This window comes from Tenrec ecaudatus, chromosome 6 (genome assembly GCF_050624435.1).
Source record: "Tenrec ecaudatus isolate mTenEca1 chromosome 6, mTenEca1.hap1, whole genome shotgun sequence".
Classification (NCBI taxonomy): domain Eukaryota; kingdom Metazoa; phylum Chordata; class Mammalia; order Afrosoricida; family Tenrecidae; genus Tenrec; species Tenrec ecaudatus.
Window position 1 is genome coordinate 79,296,189 of NC_134535.1, and position 24,622 is coordinate 79,320,810.

The 24,622-nt window shown below is 58.0% G+C and overlaps 1 protein-coding gene across 2 annotated transcripts; it reads left to right on the plus strand.

The window, feature by feature from the left end:
* The first annotated feature begins 9,336 nt into the window (after positions 1–9,336).
* ZNF385A (zinc finger protein 385A) lies at positions 9,337–24,114 on the plus strand. 2 transcript variants are annotated; one of them, XM_075551541.1, is made up of 7 exons: positions 9,338–9,461; positions 17,147–17,257; positions 18,840–19,002; positions 21,185–21,427; positions 22,146–22,315; positions 22,543–22,638; positions 22,774–24,114. In XM_075551541.1, exons 1-7 carry the CDS (start codon positions 9,375–9,377, stop codon positions 23,002–23,004), a joined length of 1,101 nt encoding a protein of 366 aa, XP_075407656.1. In that variant the 5' UTR covers positions 9,338–9,374; the 3' UTR covers positions 23,005–24,114. The 2 variants fall into 2 exon arrangements, with proteins under 2 accessions (XP_075407657.1, XP_075407656.1); XM_075551542.1 differs by lacking the exon at positions 17,147–17,257 and having other exon boundaries at positions 9,337–9,461.
* The last annotated feature ends 508 nt before the right edge of the window (positions 24,115–24,622 follow it).

The window sequence follows — 24,622 nt, forward strand, 5'->3', positions numbered from 1 at the left end:
AGCCCCAGAGAGGTGATGTAACTTGCCCAAGGTCATAGAGGAAGTGGCAGAGTCAAGCCTATCCACGTCTGAGGTGAAAGCCCTCCCAGCCCTCATGCTTCACCGACATGCCCTAGGGCTCAGCCCTTTGAAGAGCAACCTTACAGTGCAAGGTAGCCCTTGGGGTCCTGCCTCCAGGAAGACCTGACCTAAAGTACCTAATGGAGCAAGAGCCAGACGTCCTTGTCAGGCCATAGCAGAATCCAGCCACCAGAGGGCAGCATAGCCATAAATTTATGGGGATGTTGGGAAAGGGTGCACCAGGTCCACCTCACCCTGTCCCATCACCAAAGGCTTTTTAACTCAGACATCTCCCTAGAAGTGCCTGCATCACCTGAAATTGTCTCTCCTGAGAGAGAGAGGCTATTCCACGCCACCCTGTGGCTTCTCAATAATTCTGTGCCTCACAAAACTTCTTCCCAGAACGCATTTATAGGGAGGAAGAGACACGGTGAGTCAAGAAGCCTCCGAGTATTGCCAGGATGGCATTTGTGGCATAACAAAGCATCTGGAACTCTCCAGGAGGGAAAACCATTTTTAAGAAACAAGCTGGCCCCCTCTCTGGGGGTGGGCGTGGCAGCAGCCAAACATGCCCAGGAGCCAGATTCGAGCTCCCTGTCACTGCTAAGAAAATCGGGAGAGCAAGCAGGCTGATGATGATCGTGGAGGTGTGTGTAGGACCTGTTCCTCTGTGTCTCCCAGAGGAACAAGTTCTCTCCCAAGAATGCACAAGACAAGGAAGGGGTCCTTGACCAGAAAGGCCCCAGCTGTAATCTGGGACCTGTTTCTCTGCCCTCGAGCTGAGGGTCCCAGGCTCTGGTCTGTTTCCTCCCTCCCCCCCCCCCCCGAAGTGCTGCAAATCAAGCATAAAATGATCTTCTGACGCGAGAGGGAGAGGTGAGGGCCTGGGAGGCCCTGTACCTCTCCTTGTCTGTATTTGGAGATGGAAAGGAGGAGGGAGGGAGGCCCCAGGAAGGGAACAGAGCAGCTGGGGGTGTGGGGAGGGGGAGGGGGCTCAGGAGAGGCAGCTGGCAAGCGGGAAGCTGATCTAGGGGGTCTCAAGTTTCTTGACATCAATTAGAGCAGCCGGCCTGGGCTCATTAGTAGCCCGGGGTGCAGCGCTCATCAATAATGAATTCACCCCACACACTGCCCCCCTCAGCTGCCTGCAAGGTCACCCCACCCTCCAGCCAGCTGCCTCCCCTTGGGAAGCTAAGCAATCTCTCTTTGGAGACCCCTCTCTCAGCATCCCTGAGGGCATGGTGGGAAGGTGGACAAAGAGCTGAGGGCATGGGGTCCCTGTCACTGATAACCATGCCTGATTCAGACCCTTGTTTTGCCTTGGCGCCAACCCAAGGAGAAAGCCTGGCCAGGGAACAAGGGAATGGCCACATACGGGCCTTGCTGGTGCTGGATTTGAACTTCCTGGGCAACAGGAGCTCCTCTGATGAGCCCAGAGACCCCATACCCTGCCCCAAAACCAACCATAGGCAGTGAAGCCATAGGGCCCTGGAATCAGAGCACAGCAACCTCTTGTCCTTGAGCCAGGCCCAGTCTGACAGGCGCAAATGCTGTTCTTTCCTTCTTACTAAATGAACGTGGGTGAGCACAAGAGACTGTCGGGACCCAGGTAGAGTCTCCACTTCCAGAACCCAGAATGCCAGTCCTCAGACCTCTGCCCCTTCCGCTTCCTAGAGTCCAGTCCTGCCCCCTTCTACCCAGGGCTTCCCGCCTCCAACTTCTCTAAATCCCAGTTGTTCTAGTTACCAGACACAACTTCCCCTCTGGCTGCTTGGCATTATGGGAAAGCTGCTGGCTGCTGCCACTCCCTCTCGGGGCGGGTACCGACAGGTCCCAGGCTGGAGAGGCATCTTCCCTAGACACCTCCAGGTGCACTTCCAGACTCCCCACCCCCACCACACCCCCCACTGGGATCCTCATGTCCTTCAGTTGGCCCTAGCTAGCACACTTCCATCCCAGTGTCCCGCACCCTCCTTCCCCAGGTATCCTCACCAATCCTGCCCCCTCTACCTCACCAGACAGCCCTCTCTGGGTCCAGCAGCCCTCTGCAATCCAGCCTCGTTTTCGCAGGGACTTAGCTTTAGGCCCCGGTGGACATGTCCCCCCCTGCCCCCCCACCCCCCGCCGCCTTCCCTACCAGGTCATCTCTACAAGGTTGCGCCTCTGTCTTCAGCTTCTTGCTAATGATCTCAGTTGCAAGCTTCTGTTTTCACCCCCTCCTCGGGCCCAGGGACGGCACACGCTTCCCTCAGCCCTTCCTCAGGGACCCAGGCATTCACGTGCCAGCACCAGCAATCGACCCACCTTTCACCTCCGCGTCCCAGCCCCAGGCATCCTGTTCCACAGTCGGAGAACAAACTAGCTTCTGTACCCCCATCCCTCCGGAGGGGGCTTGGGTGTCCCACCCAGCGCTGGCCCCATGCTTCCCCAGATTACTGAAGCACACCCCGCCGCCGCCCCACTGCACAGAGGCCTAGGGTCCGACCTCCCACCCGCAGACCCAGCGCGCGGGACCCAGGCAGCTCAGGTCCCAGCGTCCTTGTCACCTCCCTCGAGCCGCTAGACCGGGGGCTCCCAGCCCTGACTGCGTGACACCGGAAATCCAGGAGACCCAGGGCAGCCAGGGGAAGAGCGGGAGGAAGCGAGAGGGGCGGGGGACGCCAGGACGCCCCTCCCGGAGCCCTGGGTGCCCGCGTCTCCGCCCCCCTCCTCCTCCCGACTTCACCTGCTGCGGGCCCCGCCCCCGCTCCGCCTGGGCCGGCCCCTGCTCCTCCCCCGACTCCTCCCCCCGTACCCCCAGCCCAGCCAGAGCGGCCCCCGGGACAGAGCGACGCGGAACCCCGCGCTCCTGGGTCCCCAGCATGATCCTCGGTGAGTGGGCTCTGCGGCTCCAAGCTCCTGGGTCCCTCCCAGTAGGTCACCTCCCCCCCCACCTCCCCGCACCGCGGAGACTGCGGCCGCCAGCCAGCGATCGGCTCCCCCTCCCCCTTCATCTGGATCCACATCTGGGGTCCCCGAGTCCCCTCTTCTCCAGGCTGCGCTTCTCGGGTAATCTAGGGAGTGCCGGAGAGGGAAGCAGAGCGCAGTGAGACCCCGGCCCCATAATGAGGGCGTTGCATATTTATGAAGCTCATGAATATTATATTAAGGCCACGAGCGGCTGGGGGAGGGAGCTAGCTGGTCCTGACCTGGTGGAGTTGGGGGAAAGGACATGACCTGTCCTTCCCCCACCCTCACCTCAGCTTAAACACATCCTCCTGGGCCCGGGATAAGAGGGAAAGGAGGAAGGGAGGGGGTGCGCAGGGAGGAGGTGGGTGCATCCTCGAGGTGTGTTTGGTGGGAGGTGGGAACCTGGAGGCTGGAGACTAGGAGCCTGGGGGGAGAAGAGGGGGTAGGGAACTGTCCATCCCAGGGCCCCTGCGGCTCAGATCCTGCCTCCGCAGCCATCCTGCCCCAACACGCCGGGACCTGCCCTCGCCTCCCTGCTGTGGCTTCCTGGGCCCTCCTTCCCGGTCGGTCTGCCTGCTCTCCTCCTCGCCTGCCTTGGACCTGGGGTGGGGGGCGAGGGGGGTGATGGGGAGAATCCGGCTGGGGGAGGGGAGCTCCTACTGGGCTCTGACAGCCTGTCAGCCACCCCATCCTCATGACCTACATCGGGCAGGAAGCCCTAGGGATGGGGGAGGAGAGGGCCTTAGCTGTGCGCTGGCCTCTCGGCTCTGCTCCAGCTTCAGGCCTGCGCCCTCCGACCTGCAGAACCCGCAATAGTCCACCTGCTTGCGCTGACCTCTGCCCTCTGCCCTGGCTAGGCCGGTTCCAAGGCCCAGTTTATGGTGGAAGCCCTCCTACGAAGTCCAGCCACCTGTGGTCTCCCCCGCCTCCACTGGCGACACCTGGTTCCAGGCTGGTGCCCCCTGGACTGGAGTGGCTCCAGGCCTGGTCCCAGTGTTGAGTCCCACTGTTATTTTGTCTTCATCTGGCCCCAGAGTCCTTTTCTCCTTTTACTTGACCCTCCCGCTGGGCTCTCCTCCCTCTTGCTTTCCTCCCCCATCTCTTTCACCCCCTCTCCTGGCTCCCACCACTTTGTGTGCCCCCCACATCTCCACCTGGCAGTCCATAGAAAGGCCAGGTGAAATGAGGGTGGGGGTGAGTGGGCACAAGAAGGGAGGAGAGGCTGGCAGCTACCAGGGGAAATAAGCAATTCCTAGGGTGACCTCCAGAGTGACCACCACATCACACACCCAGAGAGAAGGCTCTACATTCCTCCAACCTGTGAGCTCCCTACACCCTAACTCCACCCTGAGCACCGGGTCCCCACCCTGGGCTCAGAGCCTCTGAGGCAGAGGCAGCGTCATGCTTGCCCAGAACAAGTCTGTGGGAGCTGTGCGTCCCCTGAAAAGGACATCAGGGACCTGCTCAAGCTGTCGGAAGGCCCCCAACGGCTCTGAAATTTGACCCCACCCACCACCAATGAGACCCCCACCACCACCACATCTCCCCTGGGGATGGGGATGCCAGGTGGGGATCCCACACCTTAGCCCTCTTTGAGAAAGGAAAGAATATGAGAAAGCAAGGGCAGCCCTGCAAGGTCTGGACTTGGTGGCGGGTCAAGGTGGGGTCTCTCTGCTCAGGTTTCCTGTTGCGACCCTGTCTCTACCCTCCCCTCGACCATTGGAGGACACCTTTGCCAGTCAGGTTGGGAGAGATTTCTCAGGGACTGCCCTGCTCCTCCCCTGCCTTCCCGTTTGGTCACCTCCTCCCTTCAGGCCCCACCCCCGCCCACCTCCAGCCTGAGGTTATTAGGGATGGTGTTTTAAGTAGCTGTTCATAATCACGCCCTTGTTGCTTTCATCTGTGACTTCAAAGTCTTTCCAGCCCTCAGTAGGTCCTCTGGCCAACAAGGGGGAAAATAAGGCAGAAGGGGACAGACATATGGGACTCAACTGAAGGAAACCCAGACCCATGGGTGGGGGTTAGGGGGTAGAAGGATTAAGGCTCTTCCCCTCCTCCTGCTCCTTACACATCTCTGGGGAGGGAGGAAAGACTGAAAGTTCCAAAGGGGGAAAGAGGTCAGTTCAAGATGAGGTTCCAGTGCGGGTCTCCCGTCCAGTTTCTTCTTTGGCCCTAGATCCTCATTCCCATTTTAACCCAATGCACCTGAGCCTGCACTTTTTACCACCTCAGGCCCTAAAGCTACTTGCAACCTTAACCCCCAGTACCTCTGATCGTAATCACCTCTTGGCTCAGTCTCCAAACCACTGCTAACCCACAGCCCTACCCTAACACCTTTCCAGCCCAGCGCCAGCTGACAGCAGACACTCCCATTCTTTGCTACCAGGACTCTTGCAGCCCCAGACCCCCTCCCCTAAGGCAGTCAAGAGGCGGGCTCAAACCTGGCTAGAATTTCTGGGGAAGGGAGAACCGAGAGGGGTGACTAGACCTCAGTAGGTTAGAGGGAGCCAGGTGTAGTGTGGCTGTGTCTTAGTACTGGAGGGGTCACAATGCCTAGGGCTAGGCAGGGTATGGAAATGGACCGAGGTCCAGCCAGCCAAGAGGTTACGAGTTCACTGCCATCTAAAGAGCATGAAGCTCACTGTCTTTAATAAAGCAGTTGGCAATTCCCCTCAAGGAGCTGGGTGGGGTTGTAGCTGCTGGAGGTAATTACTCTAATGAGCTTCCCTCTGTAGTGCCCTACCCCAGCCTGGCTCCAGCACCCCCTTGCCCCGCCTGCCAAGTGGCAGGGACATGCGCATACACGTGCACGATCGCATGTGTGCACACGCACACACCCCATTTGCTCTTCTCCATCTTCTTACTGCAAACCTGCCTGAAGCCCTCACCTAGCCGGATGTCAGAGCCCTGGATGCCCTGCCCCTGATTTGCTTTCCTATAGCTACGAATCCTGGACTCTCCTTTCTGCAGTCTACCTAGGAAAATTTTCTGCTTGAAAGCCCTATCTTGGGAGTCAGACTCACGTTCTCACTGCCGCTGAGACAATTTCAACTCATAAGGACCCTATAAGACAGAGAAGACGTGGCCCTGTGGGTTTCCAAGGCTGTAACTCTTTAAAGGCATAGAACACCTCATCTTTCAGCTGGTGGTTTCGAACTGCTGACCTTGGGGTTAGCAGCCCAACAAGACAGTTTCAAATCCCTCCTGAACTGCATGACCCTTTGGTCAAGTTACTCCCTCTCTGTGCCGAGTCTCATCGTCTTTGAGGATTCATTTAGTCAACAAACATGTATTGGGTCCTCATTGTTGCGTGCCAGGCTTGGCTTCACTCAACCCTCTCGACAATGCTGCACGGCAGGTCTGGTTGTTCTTGTGTGACAGATGAGACTGAGCAAGCCTTTGAGAAGCCAGCTAGTGGACAGTGGACTGTTCACAAGGACATCATATATGTAAAGCAGTTGGCAGCTAGCAAGCCCTCAAAAGTGATGACTATTTGTATTTTCAAAAACAAACAAAAAAAAAGGACTGGATTACAGGAAGCCAAACCCCCATTTCTGATCACCCAGCCAATGAGCAGAGGTCCCTACCTGAAGGGGGTCTACTTGGAACCCGCCCACCCAGAGGCACCTCCTGGGAGGATAGGCAGACAGGCCTAGCCAGCTGGTCCCTGAAAGCTCACCATTCTGAAAGCGCATCAAAGCACCTGGCATCCATGAGTTGGGATGGGCTCAGAGGCTACTGCTGAAGAGCAACAAACCCATGGCAGGTGTCTGCCTCTCTCCACCTGGAGCCTCAGAGTGGACCCGGTGGACCCAGGAATGCGGAAAGCAGGCAAATGAGTCTGAAGCTGCCCCCCCACACCCCTCCTACTCCAGTTTCACATCTTTCCAACTTCCCACCCTCCTCTCCCTATGTTCTACACACACACACAGGAAAAGACAACTTGCTGGCTTAAAAGAACTGAGTGGCTGCTACCTGTCTGCCTCCCTCCCTCTCTCCCTTCTTCCCTTCCCTGGGGAGGGCGGGGAATGAGGACTCTCTTGGTCCAGGAAGTGTGTGGAACTGGCCCTGGCCCTCCTCCCTTGCCCCAGGCCCACCAAAAAGATTTGGAAAGCTGTGTTCCAACCTCTGCTTCAAAGTTAGATCGGAGCCCTTTGGGGTGATGTGAGGAGAGAGAGGATTTCCTTAGAGTGACTGGGATCTTGATTTCAATCCCAGTTCTGATATTTAAAAAGGCTGTGTGACATCACACCAAGCCTTTAAACATCTCTGAGCCTCGTTTTTCTCATCTATCAGTTACCTCGTGGAACCGTGGCTACCTCATAGCCAGCGCTACCCCGGAGATCAGATGTGGCAACGTGGGCATTCATTCATTGCCTGCACAGGGTGGGCGCCTCCATTCATTGTTTTCCTCCGGCTTTTCCCTCTCCTCTAAGAGGGATGTTTAAGGGGTGGGTGCCCAGAGAGGCTAGAGCCAGGGAAAGGGCCCAGGAGCAGAGTCCCAGTCTCGAGTGCCCAAAGGCAGGCTGTGGTGCCAGCCCCAAGCCAGCTGCTGGGGGTGGAAGCAGGGTGCTGGGGACAGGGGCACTGCTCAAGTTTCTCTCACCATTCCTGGTGCCGCCCGGGGCTCGTTAAGGCTGCCCTGGCCTTGTGTGCCAGGCAAAGAGGGTGGAGAGAAGCCATAAGGGGACAGACCAGGAAGGAGAGGCCTCCTCAGTTTGCCTGTCCCTCTCTCCCTTCCTTTCTGTCACTGTTTTCCGTCCTGGGGGCTTTGTGCCCTACTGTAGCTCTGGTCCACTTCACTCCCTTTCCTGACTGTCGGTCCTTCTCCCTCAGTGTCTGTCCCTTCTCTCAGTCACCTCTTCCTGTCTCTGTCCCTCTGTCTCTGTCTCTCCCCTGCCCCACCCCATCCCAGCCCTGTAGGGGGTAAAGAGGAGGGAATGGACCAGGGGTCCAGACCCCCAACTGCCCAAGGGTCAAAGTCAGGCATCACTCACTCTTCCTCCAGCCCTTAGCTCCAAGCCCCCAATAGCTCAGACCCCTCTCTGCCTCAAGCCCCCCCCCCAACCTTCCTGGACCAGCTCCCTGCCCCCAGTTGTGCTTCAGCCCTCCCTAGCCCCTCCCTCTCGCCTCTGATTCCCCTAATCCCTGCTCCCCCGCCCTCCCCTCTGCCCCACTTTTCTAGCACTCTGATTGGCTGATTCCACTGACTGGGCTGGGGGCTGGGTGCTAGTACTGGAGGGGGCAGGGGGCAGAACCAAGGGAAGGGGACACTGTCAGGCCCAGGCCCTGAGGGGCCAGGGCCAGGCTACTGCCTGGGGGCAGTGGACACCAACTACTGAAGGTATGAAAAGGGGAGTCATTGGGGGAGCAGAAAAGCTTCTGGAGACCCCGTGCCCCAGAAGGTCAACGGAGACAACAGTTAGGCAGCCTCCTGGGGACCCTGGTGGCTGCCAGGTGGTGCTGGGGCAGAGAAGGGCAGCCTGGGATCACAGAAGGGAGCTGGAGGGGGTAGGGAGAAAGCCAGGGGCATCCTGAGGGTCTTTGGGCTGCTCCCTTGGCACTTGGTTGGTGGCTCAGGGTGGGGGGGTGCATAGGAGAAGCAGGCTTGAGAAAGGGTAGTGCAAGGGCCAGGGCCTGTCTGGATTTTCATTTCCCCTTGGGGTCAGCCCCAGCCATTCTCCGTCCAGAAGCCAGGTCATGGTTCCTCCCACAGAGTTGGAGCTGGACGCTGGCTGGCTCCCTGTGAATGGAGGGGCCAGGCTGTGGGTGACCCAGACAATTTTGGAGAAGGGATTCTGAGGATGGCCCCAGGCAGTCTGCCTCCCAGTGTGGATGCCACTCACCCCTCACCTGCCCCCAGAGGTGTGGGGACCCTGAGAGTTCAGCAGTTCCCCCTGAAAATCTAGGCCTCTCATTTCTACCCTGGGCAGTGGGATGAAGCACCCACTTGCCCCCCACAAGGTGAAGCAAAACCCAAAGAAAGGGGTGGATGAGACTTTGGGCTCCAGCCCCCTCCCTCAGCCCCCACCCCAGAATCAGCAGTAGCCAGGAGACAGACTCTTCCTGAGTCTGTCCGGGCCTTGGGGGCGGGAGGCTGGAGAAGGGGAACTGAAAACCACCCAGAAGGGAGCGTGGGTCTGCCCCCTCCCCCAGGCCCCCTGGGCACCTTGCTCCACTGCCCCAGAGCCAGCACACAGGGGAAGTCTGTGTGTGTGCTTGTGTGCATGCGCTGGGGTCACACGGCCAAGGGTGGGGTGGGGCTCCCAAACCTTTATCTTCCTGCCCCACCGCATGCTTTTCTCTGCCTTCCAGGCAGCCTGAGCCGGGCAGGGCCCCTCCCTCTGCTTCGGCAGACCCCCATCATGCAGCCTCCACTGGACCTCAAGCAGATTCTGCCCTTCCCACTGGAGCCGGCCCCCACCCTCGGTCTTTTCAGCAACTACAGCACCGTGAGTAGCAGCCTGCCTGCCCGTCCCCACCCCCCTCCTGTGGCCCTGGGTGCCCCTCTTCTCCTCTCCTATCGAATCCCTGCTCTCTTTTGATGGCTTGACCTTGACCTCGTAGAGTCAATCACAAGTCCTGATGCCTGTCTGGTACACTGTTAATCACTGCTCCTGGCCAGGCGCCATGGATGTTCAGGGTTTTGTATGGAACATCTCATTTCACTCTCCAACGAATCGCCCGCCCTCCCAGCCAGAGAAGTTGGTTGCGTGGTAGTAACCAGTGGGAGGTGGCGGGGAACGTGCGTTTGGAACCAAATCCAGAGAGCAGAGGAAGAAGCCTGCCCATTGGCAAGTTCCAGCTCTCTGTAACCCACAATTGGGTGGACAGGTGTGTGTCCGGGGTGGGACTTAGAAGGCTGGCCAAGTGTCTGGATTCAATGCTATCGTGATACTACACTATGGATGAAGCAGAGAGCCGTGGTCCATTCTTGAGCAGGGCGGCTTCTTAAAGAGCACAGTGTCAGGGAGCAAGGCTGCTGGAGGACACCAGTAGGAGGCTGCCCCAGTCACGTGACTCGGGCCTGCACTGTGAGCGTGAAGGCAGAGGCTGCGTGAGAGACGTGTGATAATAAAAAAAACAGATCGATCGGCCATGTCACCCCCACCCCCCCACCCCCGGGGCCTGAGGGGTGGGAGAAGAGAAGGGAGGGTGACTCCAGGATGACTTCAGGGCCTGACCTCTGTGAGTGGCAGTCAGCAGTTGGGAGGAGGAGGACGAGCTTCCATTCAGATATTGAACTCACCACTCTAGGATGCGTGCGACTAGCCAAAGCAGTGTCTGCAACTAAAAGTTTGGGCAAGTTACCGTTATTCAACTCACCTGAGCTACCATCAGACCCATATTCCACCACAAGCAGCTATCCACCTTGGCTGTGAGCGAAGCACTGCAGTAGATGTTCACTACCCAATCCCACCGAGTCTTCTCAACAACCCAGCCAAGTAGACCAAGAGCCCAAACCCAAGGTAGACATTCGCATTTCCATTTGACAAATCGTGTTGGGCCGGGTTGTCTAGAGAAACAAAACCAGGAACGCTCATCTCTGTATAAAAACGAGCTTTGTGTCAGTCAAGAAGGCACCCCAGCTCAGTGCACCTCAAGTCCACGGGTCCAGTGCAAGCCGGGGCCCTCGGCAGACTCACATCGCTGCAGGCCGATGACACAGAAAGGTGAAGTAGGAAGGAAGCAGGGAGCTCACAGGCCCGTGGGTGCAGAGTCCTGTGGATCCCTGGTGGGCAGGGTGCCGACAGCTCTCTGGGTTAGCAGCCCACACAGGACCACCCCTGGTGGCAGACACGGGGTCCCAGCATGGGGGAAGACCAAGAGCCAGAGAGAAAGAAGTTCTCCTTGTCTCACTTATAAGGCAACACTTCCAAGGAGGCATCTCCAGGCTACCACCTGATTGACAGGTGGAACTCCACCTCTACGTCCACACAGGTACCGTCAAGCTGGCATAAAATCTGGCCACACAAATGGAAAGACGGAAAGGAAGGCTCAGAGAGTTTAGTACTATGTGTAAGTTGGCACGGTATATGCCGAAGCTAAGATCCCAATCCACATAGTTTGACTTCAAAGCAGGTTCTCTTTAAACCAAAGCTGCTTCCCCCAACTCCTCTCAAACAGCCCAAACCAATATTTGTGTCACGCTTTGCAGTTTTTCAGGTGTTTTCAGATCTCAATTTTTATAGCAACCCTACAGGGTAACCGTTGTGATTATCCTCGCTTCTCTGGCAAAGGACCCTGGGGGACACAAACCGTCTTGCCACAGCCACTAACCTGAAGGTTGCCACCCAGAGGCGCCTATCTTGGACGATGTAGGTCTTGGAGATGTACTTCCAAAAAGTCAAAACCTTGACAACTCCGTGGAATAGTTCACTCTACACACCCCGGGTCGGCATGAGTCCGGAGCTGGTCTTGGTTTGCTATGTGCCAGGCTTATGTCCTTGGGGGCTCACAGGTTAGGAGGTAAGACAATATGCTAACAGTTGTTCTATAGTAGGAGAAAGCCATGTTGGAGGCAGTGGGTGTCGGGGGTGAAGAGTCCCAGGGGGTGTCAAGAAACACTTCCAGGAGGTGGTAGTGCTCCAGAGTGATAGAACCTGAAGCAAGTAGCATATGAACTAGACTTTGAAGAAGTTGGTAAGCTTTTAATAAGGGTCTTAGAGAAGTAGAACGTCCAAGACTGGGGCACAGAGCACAAGCAAGGGCTAGAAAAGAATATTTGAGAAAATGCAATTGATGGGGTGTGACTAGAGTATAAGGCCCCGCCTCACCTCCATACTTACCCTCAACAACAACCCGTCATCACGAATGCACTCAGCAGCCTTATGACCTTGAGCAGACACAGGCCCAGAGAGAGTTTGGGAGTTGTGATTTGTGATATGTGATTGGTTCAAGGTCACAAATCGACTTGGTCAGCTCACATGCACAATCCAGGGTTTCTGACTCCATCCCATGCCACGGCTCCACGGCCTTGGGGGGCACCAGTTATTTAAAGCCAGGAGCACGGACAAGTGCCGAGAGTGCGGTCTTTAAGGTATCTGACTGCCAGGGTTTGCCCTGATGGTCCAAACGGAGCAGCTGTGTGACCTTAGGCAAGTTACTGAACCACCCTCCCCGCCCCCCAGGTCCTCCATTGTAAAACTGAACAGCAAGGGGACCAGGGGCGTAGCCGGAAGCACGTGATATGATATCATCATGCAGTTTCCATGGCAGTTGACATGAGTGGACCCCATATGTGTAAGGGTAGAATTGCAGTCCATAGGGTTTTCACAGCTGTGGCCTTTGAGAAGCAGATCGCCAGGCCTTTCTTGCAAAGTTGCCACTAGGCGAACTTGAACCTGCAACCTTTCTCTTAGTTGCTGAGCACATCAACCAGTAAGGCCTAGCACAGTCAATGTGCAGTCAGTGTGACCTGCTGTGACCATGGCATTGCCTATTATTTTTATCTAAGAGAGGTGCAGAGAGAGACAGGTAGGATGGCCAAGGCCTCCCCCTTGGGGAATCAGCAGAATGAGGCCTGGAGAACTGGAGGAGGTTCCAGGAAAGGAAACGGAGGTGCCTCTGGAGGGGGCAGGGTTGGGCCTGGCTTCCTATAGAGTTGGAGAAGCCAAAGGAGAGAGCACCGAGACCAGCGGCGTCTGCATCACTAGTGTCAGATTCCGCAGGGGAGCGAGGACTGCAGAAAAGCTGCAGGCAAGCCCTTGGCAGCCGGGCACAGCAGTTAAGTACGCAGCTTTGGAGTTGGGCTGCTCAGGTTGAGATTTAAATCCCAGTTCAGCCACTCACCAACTCATGACCTTGGGCAAATTATTTAACACCCCTACCCCCACCCCTCACCCCCAAAAGCTCAGTTTCCTCATCTATAAAATGAGAGCGATAATAGTTCTTCACGGTGTGCTGAGACGAGATGGGATGATGGGATGAAAAAGGGCAGCGTGGTGGCTGCCACCTTCCAGGGACCCGGCCCACATTAGGTGGCGGTGGTACTGTTATTCGCCGGGGTCTGTCCATCCCAGCTCCTCCTCTACATGGGCAGTGGTACCTTAGATGCCATTCTGCCTTACTCTCTCCCTTCAGCCTCCTCCCACTCACTAGAGCTTCCCTCTGCCCTTGCATGTCCCTCACAGCCAGCCCTTCTCTAGGCCAGTCCCCTGCGTCCTTTGTGAGGAGGTGGACCGGGAGGGGATGAAATCCAGATTGGAGAGTGGCAACTCCAGGACCTATCCAGGGAAGGGATGGAGGTGTCTGGGGGAGCGGCTGCGAGGCCCACCTACCGCTCTTCCCTCTGCGCTGCGCGCTCTCGGCCACCGGAGGGCAGCCAGTGCACGAAGCGCAGCGCTTGCGCTGATGGACCCGGGGTCCCCGGCAGGTGGCAGGCGAGTGGAAAGAGGTGGGGAAAGGTTAGGGAAGACGTCCCCAGCCTGAGGTCGCTTCTGTCCTGCACCCCACCCACCCCGCCTCTGCGAGAGTGGTACTAGACACATGGCAGTGCCAGATTCGGTCACCTATTTCTAGTGGGGGAAGTGACAGGCGTCTTGTGCAGAAGAGGCTGGAGAAGGGGTCGTTTGGGGACTCGGAAGAGAAGCCGCTGACTGTTGAAGCACGGGGGCCGGCGTCAGAGACGAAAGAAAAAGCAAAAGTTAGAGAAACAGGGTCGTCCATAGGATTGATTGGTGGGGGCGTGGAACCCAGAGAGGGACCCCAGTGGAGGCAGCCCAGCTCATCTGGTCAGTGCGCTCGGCCCCTGGCCTGAGCTGCCCTTCTCCAGGCAAAGTCTTTTCTGGAGAAAGTATCTGGACATCTGAACGTGGACACCCCCGCCTCTCCTTTGTCACCCCGAACCCCTTCATCCTCTGGAGTCTCTGGTTCCCTGTCCCCGCCCCCGTCCTGGGCCCGCCCTCGGTCCCGCCTCCAGGGCGGGCTCCGGCCCAGGCACACCACCTCCCCTTCTCCCGGCTGGCCCGGCCGCAAAGCCCCGAGCCGCCCAGGCAACCAGCGCCGCGTCCTCCGGCCTGCCTGGCTCGGCCAGGCTTGGCCCCCCTGCCTGGGTCCACCACCCTGGGCCATGGAGCCGCTGCCTCCGGGGTCCCGCAGGGTAAGCCACCGGGCCCCTCCTCTCTCCCCGGCTGCCGCAGCGTCCGCTGCCCCCCCTCCATCCCATCCTCTCCCGCCCCTGCTGATCTGACTACCTCTCCCTTCACCCAGTCTGATGTTTAATCGGCCCATCCCCCATACCAGGCAGGGCCCCATCCACTCTCTGGACCCCAATTGCCACCCCCTGACTGCTGTCACCAGTCCGGGTACCCCTGTTTCTTCCTTCCAGATCCCTGGAGACCCCCACAAACCTACCAGCTTACCCTCTCAGGTCCTACCCCTCCCCTCCAATTACTGTCCCTCATATCCAACCCTGGCCCCATCTCAGCTTCTCTCCTTCCCTGCACCCCTCTCCCCTCACCCCCTGCCTCCACCTGCTCTTTAGACAGCCCCTGCCTCCCTGTCTTTGGGATCTGAATGGTCCTGGCCCTTGGTGCTTCCAATCCCTGAGATTCCACCCCTTGTCTCTTGCCTTTATTTTTGGGGTGTTGGGTGGTCCAACCAGGGGAAGTGGGCTCCATCAGATAAAGGGTAATGGAAGGAAATGTAACCTTATGTAGGCCCTCCCCCCTGCTCCTGATCTGGTTTCCCTCTCCCCTCCCCCTTGCCCTTCCTGATTCATTGGCCCCAGTTACAGGGTACAGAGTCCCCTTCATATTTGCTGGGGGAGGGCAGGTGGGAAGGGAATGTATTGGGGACCTTCCCAGGCTATGTCTAGATCAACACCCTGGGGAAGGGGCTCTGGGGGCTGAGTTCTCGGGGATGCTGGTTTCCACCTCTCCCCAGGGAGCCCTCATCTAGGTCACCAGGGCCTCTTGACCTTGGCCTGAAGCTGCATGTCAGTGGCTCACATGCCACCTGCCCTGAGACTGGGCCTAGGAGCCCTCACCTTCAGCCTGAAGCCTCCTCGGGTCCCAGATGAGAGGATGGAAAGGACCGGTGTGACTCACTGGGTGTCCCCTTCCATGAGCCCACTTCTAGATGGACTTAGGCTGGGGAGGGAGTGTGCAGAGGGAGGACTCTCTCCCCTTAGAGGAAGGACCCACTGGGACAGGGACCCTCTTCAACAGATGTAAGTTGGAATCCAAGAACCAGACTCCCTGCCACATAATCAATTTGGACTCATGGAGACCCTATAGGACAGGGTAGAGGTGCTTCTGGTGGGGTTCTGAGACTGTGACTCTTTACAGAAGTAGAAAGTCTCGCCTTTCTCCCTCAGGAGTTGGAGTCGTGAACCCAAAAGTTGTCCTCAGGGCATTGGCCAGGAGCAGGCTTGGACCATAGGATGGGGTGCTGACACAAACAGGGACCTCTATCCCATTCCTCTTTCTCCCTACTGTTTCCACCGAACTTAGGTTTCCTGATCCAGATTGGGTTTCTGTTTGGGCTGCATTCCCAGCCCCCACCCAGTGTGTGAGAAAGCTTAGGAGCCCAGGCCTCTGGGACCCAGCTAGGGGGGAGGAGGGAGGGGGGAGGCGGGGCGGTCTCTGGGTAGGGAAGAAGGAGAGAGGCCTGGAGCTGAGATGCACCGCCTGTCTCCCCTTCCTGCCTAAAGCTCGCCTCCAACTTGGTCTTTTCTTTCTGCCAAGCACATCATGCGTTCCCACAGATAAACACACAGCTGAAGCTTACACAACCTGACCGTTCAGCCCCAAAATGTTGATACACAAGTGATGTACACACAGAACTTGACACTCGTTCACACTCCACCCATACACAGATTGAGCTCAGCCAGCCTAGATGCACACACAGACACGCCCGTACTTCCCCTGTTTGACTTTTCTGAAGATTCTAGATTTGAGGCGGGCAGACTTAAAGGAAACTGATGATAGTTGAAAAGTGTGAGCTGTCGGCAGGCCAGGAGACTGACGCTGTCCGCTCTGCTCTGCTGGTTGAGCCACACTGCCTCCACCACCACCAAGCCAGGGCAGAGAGGGCGAAGGCCACCCCTTCACCCTCTCACTGGGATGCTTTTGCCCCTTTCCTAACATGAACCCCGACCACCCAGTGAGACTTGGAAGAAGCAAAGAAGGACCAGGATGTGTGGGCCCCTACATCCTCCCCACCATCCTCCCCTGCTTAATATTCCTGTCTCTCATCCACCCGTGTCTCCCTTCCCCCGCAAACCCTGAAGACCCCGGGCACAGAGATGTGGGCCTCAACTGGGGAACTAAGAACCCCTAGGTGTCAATCCATCCATCAGGAAGACAAGAGTTCAGCTCTGATTGGTCCCCTTCTTATGAGCCATCTTAACCCTCCCAGTCCTCCTCAGCCTCAGCTACATTCCAGTCTCGCCTCTCCCTGGCTCCCTGGGGGTGGAGGAGGAGGACTGTTCATGCCTGTAAGCCCCTGACTTCATCCCCTGATAGCGGACAGCCTCAGGAAAACTCCCATCTTCTCCCCTCCTCCTGTGAACTCTTGGCAGGAGACTGCAAGACATCTGCTGACCTAGGGTGGGGGCAGAGATGGATTCTAGTCCCACCCAGCCAGACAGCCCTGCCCCTGAAGGCCCTGTTGATCAGAGAGTGTTGAAATCTCCACTTATTCCCAATTGTGCGATGCCATCACCTACTCCTTCCTGAATTGTTCTATGCCCTCTAGAAGCTGCTGCCTTTAATAGGTCCCAGGAATGTGTCAGGGTATCTTAGGGCCAGAGGTGGGAAGATGGGACCAGAGGCCGGTTGTGGCAGACAGCCTCACCTGAGTGGGGAGCCAAAAGGTCCAAAGAGTGTCCTCTGACCTGGACGTCCTTGGTGACCAAGCCAACCCTCCGTCAAGCCCAGTCAATGCAGGGTGGCCTTGGGCAATGCCAAGCTCTGTGACATGGGAATGCTGTGTCTGGTGATCTTCCGATCCCTTTCAAGGCTGGGAAAGAACAGAGGGACTGAGTTCAGAGCTCTCAGACAGGCTGAGGGATGGGGAGCCCGCCTGGGACCTGGGCCCAACCCGCTGCTGCCAGTTGGAGGTAGGGGGTGGGTGATAGCTCTGTTCCCCACCGGGCCTGGGATTCCTGGCTCACCCCAGCCTGCCTCCACAGATGGACCCTGTGCAGAAGGCTGTGCTGTCCCACACTTTTGGGGGACCCTTGCTCAAGACCAAGCGGCCCATCATTTCCTGTAATGTCTGTCAGATCCGCTTCAATTCACAGGTAAGAAGCCCAACTGCTCACCAACCCAGGGGGGGGAGGGTTTAGGGAAGGACAAAGGCTTAGGGGCATGCTGGAGGAAAGGCAGTGAAGCGGGTGTTAGAGGAGGGGTAGAGGCTGGTGGAAGTGCTTGAGAGAACCAAGAGATGGCTGTGTGTTCTGACAAGAAATAGCCAGGTCCTCTCAGGCTGACCCCTTCCTTCCTTAGGGGCCGGGACATCCCTGATTCCCAGTTTTTCAAAACACTAGTGTCTGTTGGGAGGGTAGCCTCTGGCCCCGCTCACTGGTCCTTGAGCAAGGGCTCAGTTAGCTCACTTACTCCCCCACAGAATCTTGCCCTCCTTGACCTTCTCTTATCTTCTCCCTTGACCCACCCACCTCCCTTTAACCTGGCTTCCTCCTCTCTGGGCCCATCTCTACTCCCTCCACATCCTGGGCCCCACTCCCCTTCCACGGGACTCTCCCAGTGGGAGAAGCCATCCTAAGACCCAGAAGCCAGGTGTCTTCATCCCAGATTTCCTTCTTCCCAGCCTCCACTGGGCCTTGTGTGTGGGTCTAAAAGGGGCTTCTGGCGGGGAGTAGAGTGGGAAGGGGGGTCCACACTCTGAAAGCTTTTGAAGAAACACAGCAGAGCCTCATTCTGCTGAATAGGGGGAAATCAAGCATGCTCTGTTTCCTCGCCCAGTCCCTCCTCCCTCCCCCTCAGTACTACTGGGCTCTGCCCATCCCCACCCAGGGCTTCAGTCTTTTCCTGGCTACCCCTGCCTGGGTGACCTTGGGGCCACAGCAGTGTATGTTCTCCGCAGGGGGTGGGTGCACAGGCTTGTAGAGGAGGGAGAGGTGGAGCCGGGTCCACCTAACATCTAGCCTCTCCTTTAGTTCGGACCCCAGGTTTTCCCTCTCCCAGCTCAAGGAAGGTAGGAGGATAGAAGGGTAGAGGCCCTGGAGGAGCCCTGCTGTCAGAAGGAAGCAATGTCAGAAAGCCCTCCCCTCTTTTTGCCTCCCCTCTCCCTCCCCCACCAAGCGACTCTGTTGTGACAGCTGTCTCTGCTGCTGTCTCTGTCTCCACACTGGGCTTGGGGCCAGGGTCCTCCAGGCTGTCTGCAGAGGCTTGAGGGAAAATGAGACCCAGGAGGGAGCAGTCACTAGGGCCAGGGCATTCGAGCTCTTGGGCCTCTCAGCCTGAAGATGGAAGCAGCAAAGGCTGGCCCCCAGGGGAGGGGAAACAGGCACCGGGGCCTAGAGTCCCAGAGACTCCTGGATGCCTGGGTGGCTAAGCCCCTCCAAGTTTAGGATTCTGCCAGAAGGATAGGGGTCACCCTCCCTGAATCCAGCCCTAGAAGACTGGGTGAGGGTCCTGCATCAGCAACCAGACCCTGGGCACAGTGGGGGAGCACCAAGGTCCCAGCACTCCAGTTTGAGAAGCTAATCTGAGCCCCAGGAACAAGCAGGACTCCTTGGCAGGGGGTTTTACATCTCATGGACCTAGGGAGAGATTTACTGCAGCCTGCTGAGACTACTCCTGAGCTGGGCCCGAAGGTGGGGAGAAGGGTTTGATGAAAGGGAATTTTTTCTCTGTCCCCAGAGTCAGGCCGAAGCGCACTACAAGGGTAATCGCCATGCCCGACGCGTCAAAGGCATTGAGGCCGCCAAGACCCGAAGCAGGGAGCCTGGCACCCGGGAATCCGGAGACCCAGCTCCCCCAGGCAACAACCCCCAAAATGGGGATGGGGTTGCCCCTCGCCCAGGTATGTCTGATTCCCCCAGTATTCTTGCCCCACCCCGTCTCCAACTTTTCTGTGTACTCTTCACCGCATCCCATACTTCCTTCTGTCCCCATCCCTCTTTCTCTGTCGCTCCTCTACCCCCACCCAAGGTGAGCCAAGCACAGTGATGTGAAATTTCCATCCTGTCACCCTCGTCCGTCCCCACCCTGGCTCCTCTCAACAGAGTTCTGCCTGTCTGTCTTCCCACTGCCCAGTGACTCAGAAAGGGGCTAGGGTGAGGCTACCTGGCAAAGCTCCCCAAGAACAAGGGAACCCATCAGGTCCTGGAGGAGAGTTGCTGGGAAGGAGCCAGGATGACTGAGTGCTTGACCCCCAGGGGGACTTCCCTCAGGGAAAACAGAGAGGGCCCGGGAAACCCTGGAACCCCCAGCATGTGATTTTGATAGAACTGTTGGCCCCTCTGGGCCAGGAGTTTTCTCTTCTGGGAAGTGAAGGGTTGAGACTTGAAGATGTCAAGACTTTTCGAGGTTTACCAAAAGCAAACTCAGTCTTGCTCGCTGATGGCTGGTAGCCATCCTCAACTATACTCTGAGCCAAGGAGAAACTGGGCCGAGGGAAGATCAACGTAGGAAGATTGATCTACCTCCCCATCCTGGGGCTCCCACAACAGATGCTGGGCATGGTCAACTCCAGAGAGCCAGCATCCTGCATCTCCTCCCTGCCCTTGCCTGTCCTCCTGGCCCTGCCCTAAAAGGAGAGACAAATATCCTCACCAACCACTTAGGAGCCCCCCTGCACCCACTCAGAACTGCCCTCGGGTGCACTCCATTAGAGCGCTAGAGCTGAGTCCTAGTTAGGGCCTGGCAGCTTCTTAGCCGTATCCTCTTGGCTTAGCGCATTACAACTCTGAAACACAAGGCTGTTGATTATCTTTATTGTATAGCACTGTTCTAAGGAGCTTTGCCAAGAGCCCTGGTGGCACAGCAGGGTAAGCACTGAGCTGCTAACTAAAAGGTCAGCAGTTCAAATCCACCTGCTGCTCCTCAAAAGCGAGATGAGGCAGTCAGCTTCTGTAAAGATTTCCAGCCTCTGAAACCCAATGGAAGGGGTGTCCTCTGCCCTGTCAGGTGGCTATGCGTCAGGATGGCAGAGCAGGTCAGATGCCTTATGCAGATTGCCGCGCTGAGCGCCTGCAGTGGAGGAGTTGGCAGTACCCGCCCTCCTTCCACAAAGTGGTTACATGTTGGGCCGCTAGTCACAGGTCAGCCGGGCCACATGACCAGTCACTCTGTAGGGAAAAGACCTGGCTTTCCACTCCGGTAAATGGTTCCAGTTCCAGGAACCCACAGGGGCCACTCGCCTCTGTCCTGGAGGGGTCTTCATGATTCGGCATCCACGGGAGAGCAGTGACTTTGAAGTGTGTTGCTTTTGTTTTTGTTTGTTTCACAAACCATGAAGTCCTGCTCTGAGGAAGAGTGTGCTGCCCAGATTAGGATGGAGGTAGAGGCCCTCAGAAATGAGGAAGAGAGATAAGAGAAGAGGCTGGATGATGGTCAAGCAAATGCATGCCTTATGGGGGTCAGAGTCGCCCTCCCAGGAGCTCCCCACCCCCACCCCCTTCAGCCCTCCCCATGACCCGGAAACTGGATCGGCTGCTGGGTAGAGAATGGGAGCGCTAGAGTTTCCCCTGTACAGAGGCCTGGGCCTGTGCATCTTTAACGAGCCATGAATTATGGAGAAGGCCGCATCCCTGCGCCTTCCCTCCCTGGCGCTGCTCTTTCCGGTTCCCTTTTGCCAGGTCTGGGTCCGTCTGTCTGCCCGACTCTCCGTGCCTCTTCTTACCTCGGCCTCAGCCTCTTCCCAGGGCTCTTTTACAGGCCTCACAGGGGACTGGGCAGGAGTCCAGGAAGGGGCCAAATCCATGTCCGGTGCCTCTCCCCCTGGCCTGGCCGACTGCCAGCTTCAGCTCAAAGTGGGGAACCCACGGGGCTGAATCCCCAGGCCACGCTCAGCTTAGGGGGATGAGCCAGGCCAGGGCTTGGCGTTCACACCCAGCCAGGCATTCACACCCAGCTGAGCTACATCTGGTTCTCACCCGGGGCATGAGAGCATGTTGTCATAGGGCGTCGACTCCTGAGCCCCAGGTTCCAGGCTTTCTCCAAAAGCCATCTGAGATGCTCCTGTGTTTCTCCCCCAACAACAGTTTCCGTGGAGAATGGAATGGGTCCGGCTCCAGGGTCCCCAGAAAAACAGCCTGGCTCCCCATCCCCTCCCAGCGTTCCGGAGACTGGTCGGGGCACAGCCAAGGGTGAAGTGGGAACCCCAGCCCCAGCTTCCCTGCCTGGGGGTAGCAAAGAAGAAGAGGAAAAGGCCAAGAGGCTGCTCTACTGTGCTTTGTGCAAGGTGGCTGTGAACTCCCTGTCCCAGCTTGAGGCTCATAATAAAGGTATGAGCTTCTCTGGGCCCACCCACACCACCCTGTCCTCCCATCCATATCCGGGGCCCTGGGGGACCTGGCAGCCTACCTTCTTCCCCAGTAGTGTCTTCCCCATTCCCCAGCCACCCTCCACCTTACCTCTTTTACCTAACGCTCCCCCAGACTTACATTGTTTTTGAGAGGGTCCCAAGCAGCTTGGAAAGCCCCCTCACTTAATGCCCAGCCCTTGCATTGTAACAGGGAATGTGGGTACTTGAAGCCTCATTTTAAAACCCCAGCTGGCACTGAGTGGATCCCAACCTACATTCCTGTAGGAGCCCTGATGCTGTAATGGGGAAGCGTGGGCCTGCTAACTACAAGGTTGGCGGTTCATAACCATCCCCTGTTCCATGGAAGAAAAATGAGGCGTTCTGCTCCCTTGAAATTTTACAGCCTCCCAAGCCTTAAGGAGCAGTTCTGCTCTCTACAGCTCTGCGGGGTCACTGCAGGTCAGAACCGACTTGACTGCAGTGGACTTAGCTGTTATTAAGGAAACAAGCAGGCAGCCTCATCTTTCTCCCACGGAGAGGCTGGTGAGTTTGAACCACCTGGTGGATTTGAAGCACCTGAGGTTAGCAGCCCAACACCTAACCCACAGCACCACCGCCACCGAGGCTCCTTTGAAGTCTAGCAGACCTGGAGAATTCGTTTCCTCCAACCCTTACCTTCTACTGTCTATCGGCTCCAGGTACTAAGCACAAGACAATTCTGGAGGCACGAAGTGGGCTGGGCCCCATCAAGGCTTATCCTCGCTTGGGACCTCCCACTCCTGGGGAGCCCGAGGCCCCTGCCCAGGACCGAACCTTCCACTGTGAGATCTGCAATGTCAAGGTCAACTCGGAGGTCCAACTGAAACAGGTGTGTTCAAAGCGCTTCCCAGCAAGCCTCTGGAACTCCGCCTCTGCCGGGGAGGGGGAGAACCCGGAGCTTATGTGGAGCCCCCTTTTCCTGGCCTTATGGAGTAGGGGAAGGGGCGGGGCCCAGTGATTCGGGGCGTGGTTACCGCTGCTGCGGCGCCGCGCCCCGTCGCGGTTGCTCCTTTCGCGGTGACTTACAGCGCCCTCTGCTCCTGCTCCATCCCGCAGCACATCTCCAGCCGGCGACACCGAGATGGCGTGGCCGGGAAACCCAACCCGTTACTGAGCCGTCACAAGAAGCCCAGGGGCGCCGCGGAGCTGGCGGTGAGGCCTGGCCTCTGGGGAATTCAACGATGGGAGAGTCAGGGTGGGGAGAAGGGAAAGGTAGGGTTTGGAGGGTCGGAGGTGCCCCCGAAGACTTGTCTTTCTCTTTCCTCCCTGCTCTACACCCCGCTGCAGGGCACGCTGACTTTCTCCAAGGAGCTGCCCAAGTCTCTGGCGGGCGGGCTGCTCCCCAGCCCTCTGGCGGTGGCTGCGGTTATGGCTGCGGCTGCGGGATCTCCCCTGTCCCTGCGCCCGGCCCCAGCCACACCGCTTCTCCAGGGACCACCCATCACGCACCCCCTGCTCCACCCGGCCCCCGGGCCCATCCGAACTGCGCACGGGCCCATTCTCTTCTCCCCCTACTGACCTCAACCCTGAACCCCCTCTCCCGTTCTACCCCCCACCTCCAGCCGGGACCCAGACCTCCGGGCTCCCAGCGCGCCCCTCCTCCTGGCACTCCCTGAATGATCTCTCTCCTTCCCCCCACCCCGAGGTACGGGGGTTCCAGGAACGGGGAGGGCCAGCGGGGAGGGGGGCTTCAGAAGGGGGGACACCCCAGATCTCAGGGAACCCCGCCCCATGCCCTTCCTTCTCCCTTAGAAAAGGGGGGGCCGTCTCACCCTCGAGCCCCCTTGGAGACACCCCCCCTCCCAAAAGCCATGTCCATTCAACCCTTCCCCCTCAAACCTAGCACAAAACGGGGTTCACAAGCCATGGTCTGGGTCCAGGGGCAGAAATGGATTTTCTTGGCAATAAGCGGACTCTGGGACTCTGGCCTCCTACCCCCAAACTGAAGCGCTTCCGTGAACACCCCGCCCTCCACTGGGGGAGGGGAGCAGGCAGGATCCTGGGTCCCTCATAAGCACTTTGGTTTTACTGCCTGCGACCTCACTGTGCCCGCCCCGCACCATGCCCCAGCCCCCGGTCTAGCCGGGCCCCCTCGCAGGGAGCAGCACTTGGGGGCATCTCTGGCACTTGGGTGGGACCAAGGAGATGCCCCCAGATCCCCTTCCCTTCTTCTTCCCCAGTCCGGTTCCATTCTTTGCACCAGCACCCATCGCCCTAGGGATACCGAGGGGGGCGTGGGGTGTCTAGTCCAAGCCCACCCCCAACCCCTCGCCTTCCGCAAAACTGTGAGCAAAAAGCAATAGAAGCCTCGCCCCCGCCCCTCCCCTTTCCGCAGGATTCTGTAGCCTCCCCCGGCCCCCCACTCCTAGATTTCATGGCCATGGCCGTCTGCACCCACCAGACACCTCCACTGCACAACTCAACTCGGGCGGGGGCGTGACCCCCCCCTCCTCTGTGATTTCTGTATCGTCAGTCCTCCCTGCAGCCAACCCTCGGGGGTCTGCCCAGCCCCATCACCTCTTTCCTCTTTCTGCTTGACGATGTAGCAGCCCCAGCTCCCCACCCGCCTCGGCCCTCCCCCTTTCCCTCTCCCTGATAATAAAATCTAGATTCGTTCTGTCCTCTGCCCCACAGACTCAAGACTCTCTCCGTCTTTTTTCTGCGGTTTTGGAAGCTTTTCGGTCGATGGGGTGGGGGTGGGGAGAGTCTATCAGTATGATGAGCGTGACCCGTACATAGGAAAGGGGACCAGAAGGACGAAGGGGAAGGGTAGACGTAGGAGGGAAGCTAGAGCAAAGGCCGCCGAGCTGCCCGCGAGCCCCCACCTCCCCTGCCTCCGGGCTCTAGAATGGACCCCAGTCCGAGTCTCGGGTTGCCGCAGCGACAGTCGAGAATTTGTCGCAAATCCACTAGGCGGCGCCAAAGACACGGAAACCGTGCCCGAGACGAAGCGCCGCAATGGTCCCTCAGCGATTCCGGGGAGACAGGGCCAGCCCCGCTCGCAGACAAAGAAAGGAACGGGGGCTTCCGTGCCTCCTGGTGAGAAGCCCACACCTCCTCAGGGTTGCAAGGCGCGGGAGGAACTGAGGGTCAGACCTCTAGTCTCAGACCCACATAAATAGTGACCTTGTCTTCC

Coding starts and splice junctions, on each gene's coding strand:
- ZNF385A (XM_075551541.1), top strand. CDS start 9,375: ATGCAGCCTCCACTGGACCTCAAGCAGATTCTGCCCTTCCCACTGGAG. Junction 19,003..21,184: donor TGGGGTTGCCCCTCGCCCAG/GTATGTCTGATT, acceptor CCCCAACAACAG/TTTCCGTGGAGAATGGAATG. Junction 21,428..22,145: donor GCTTGAGGCTCATAATAAAG/GTATGAGCTTCT, acceptor TATCGGCTCCAG/GTACTAAGCACAAGACAATT.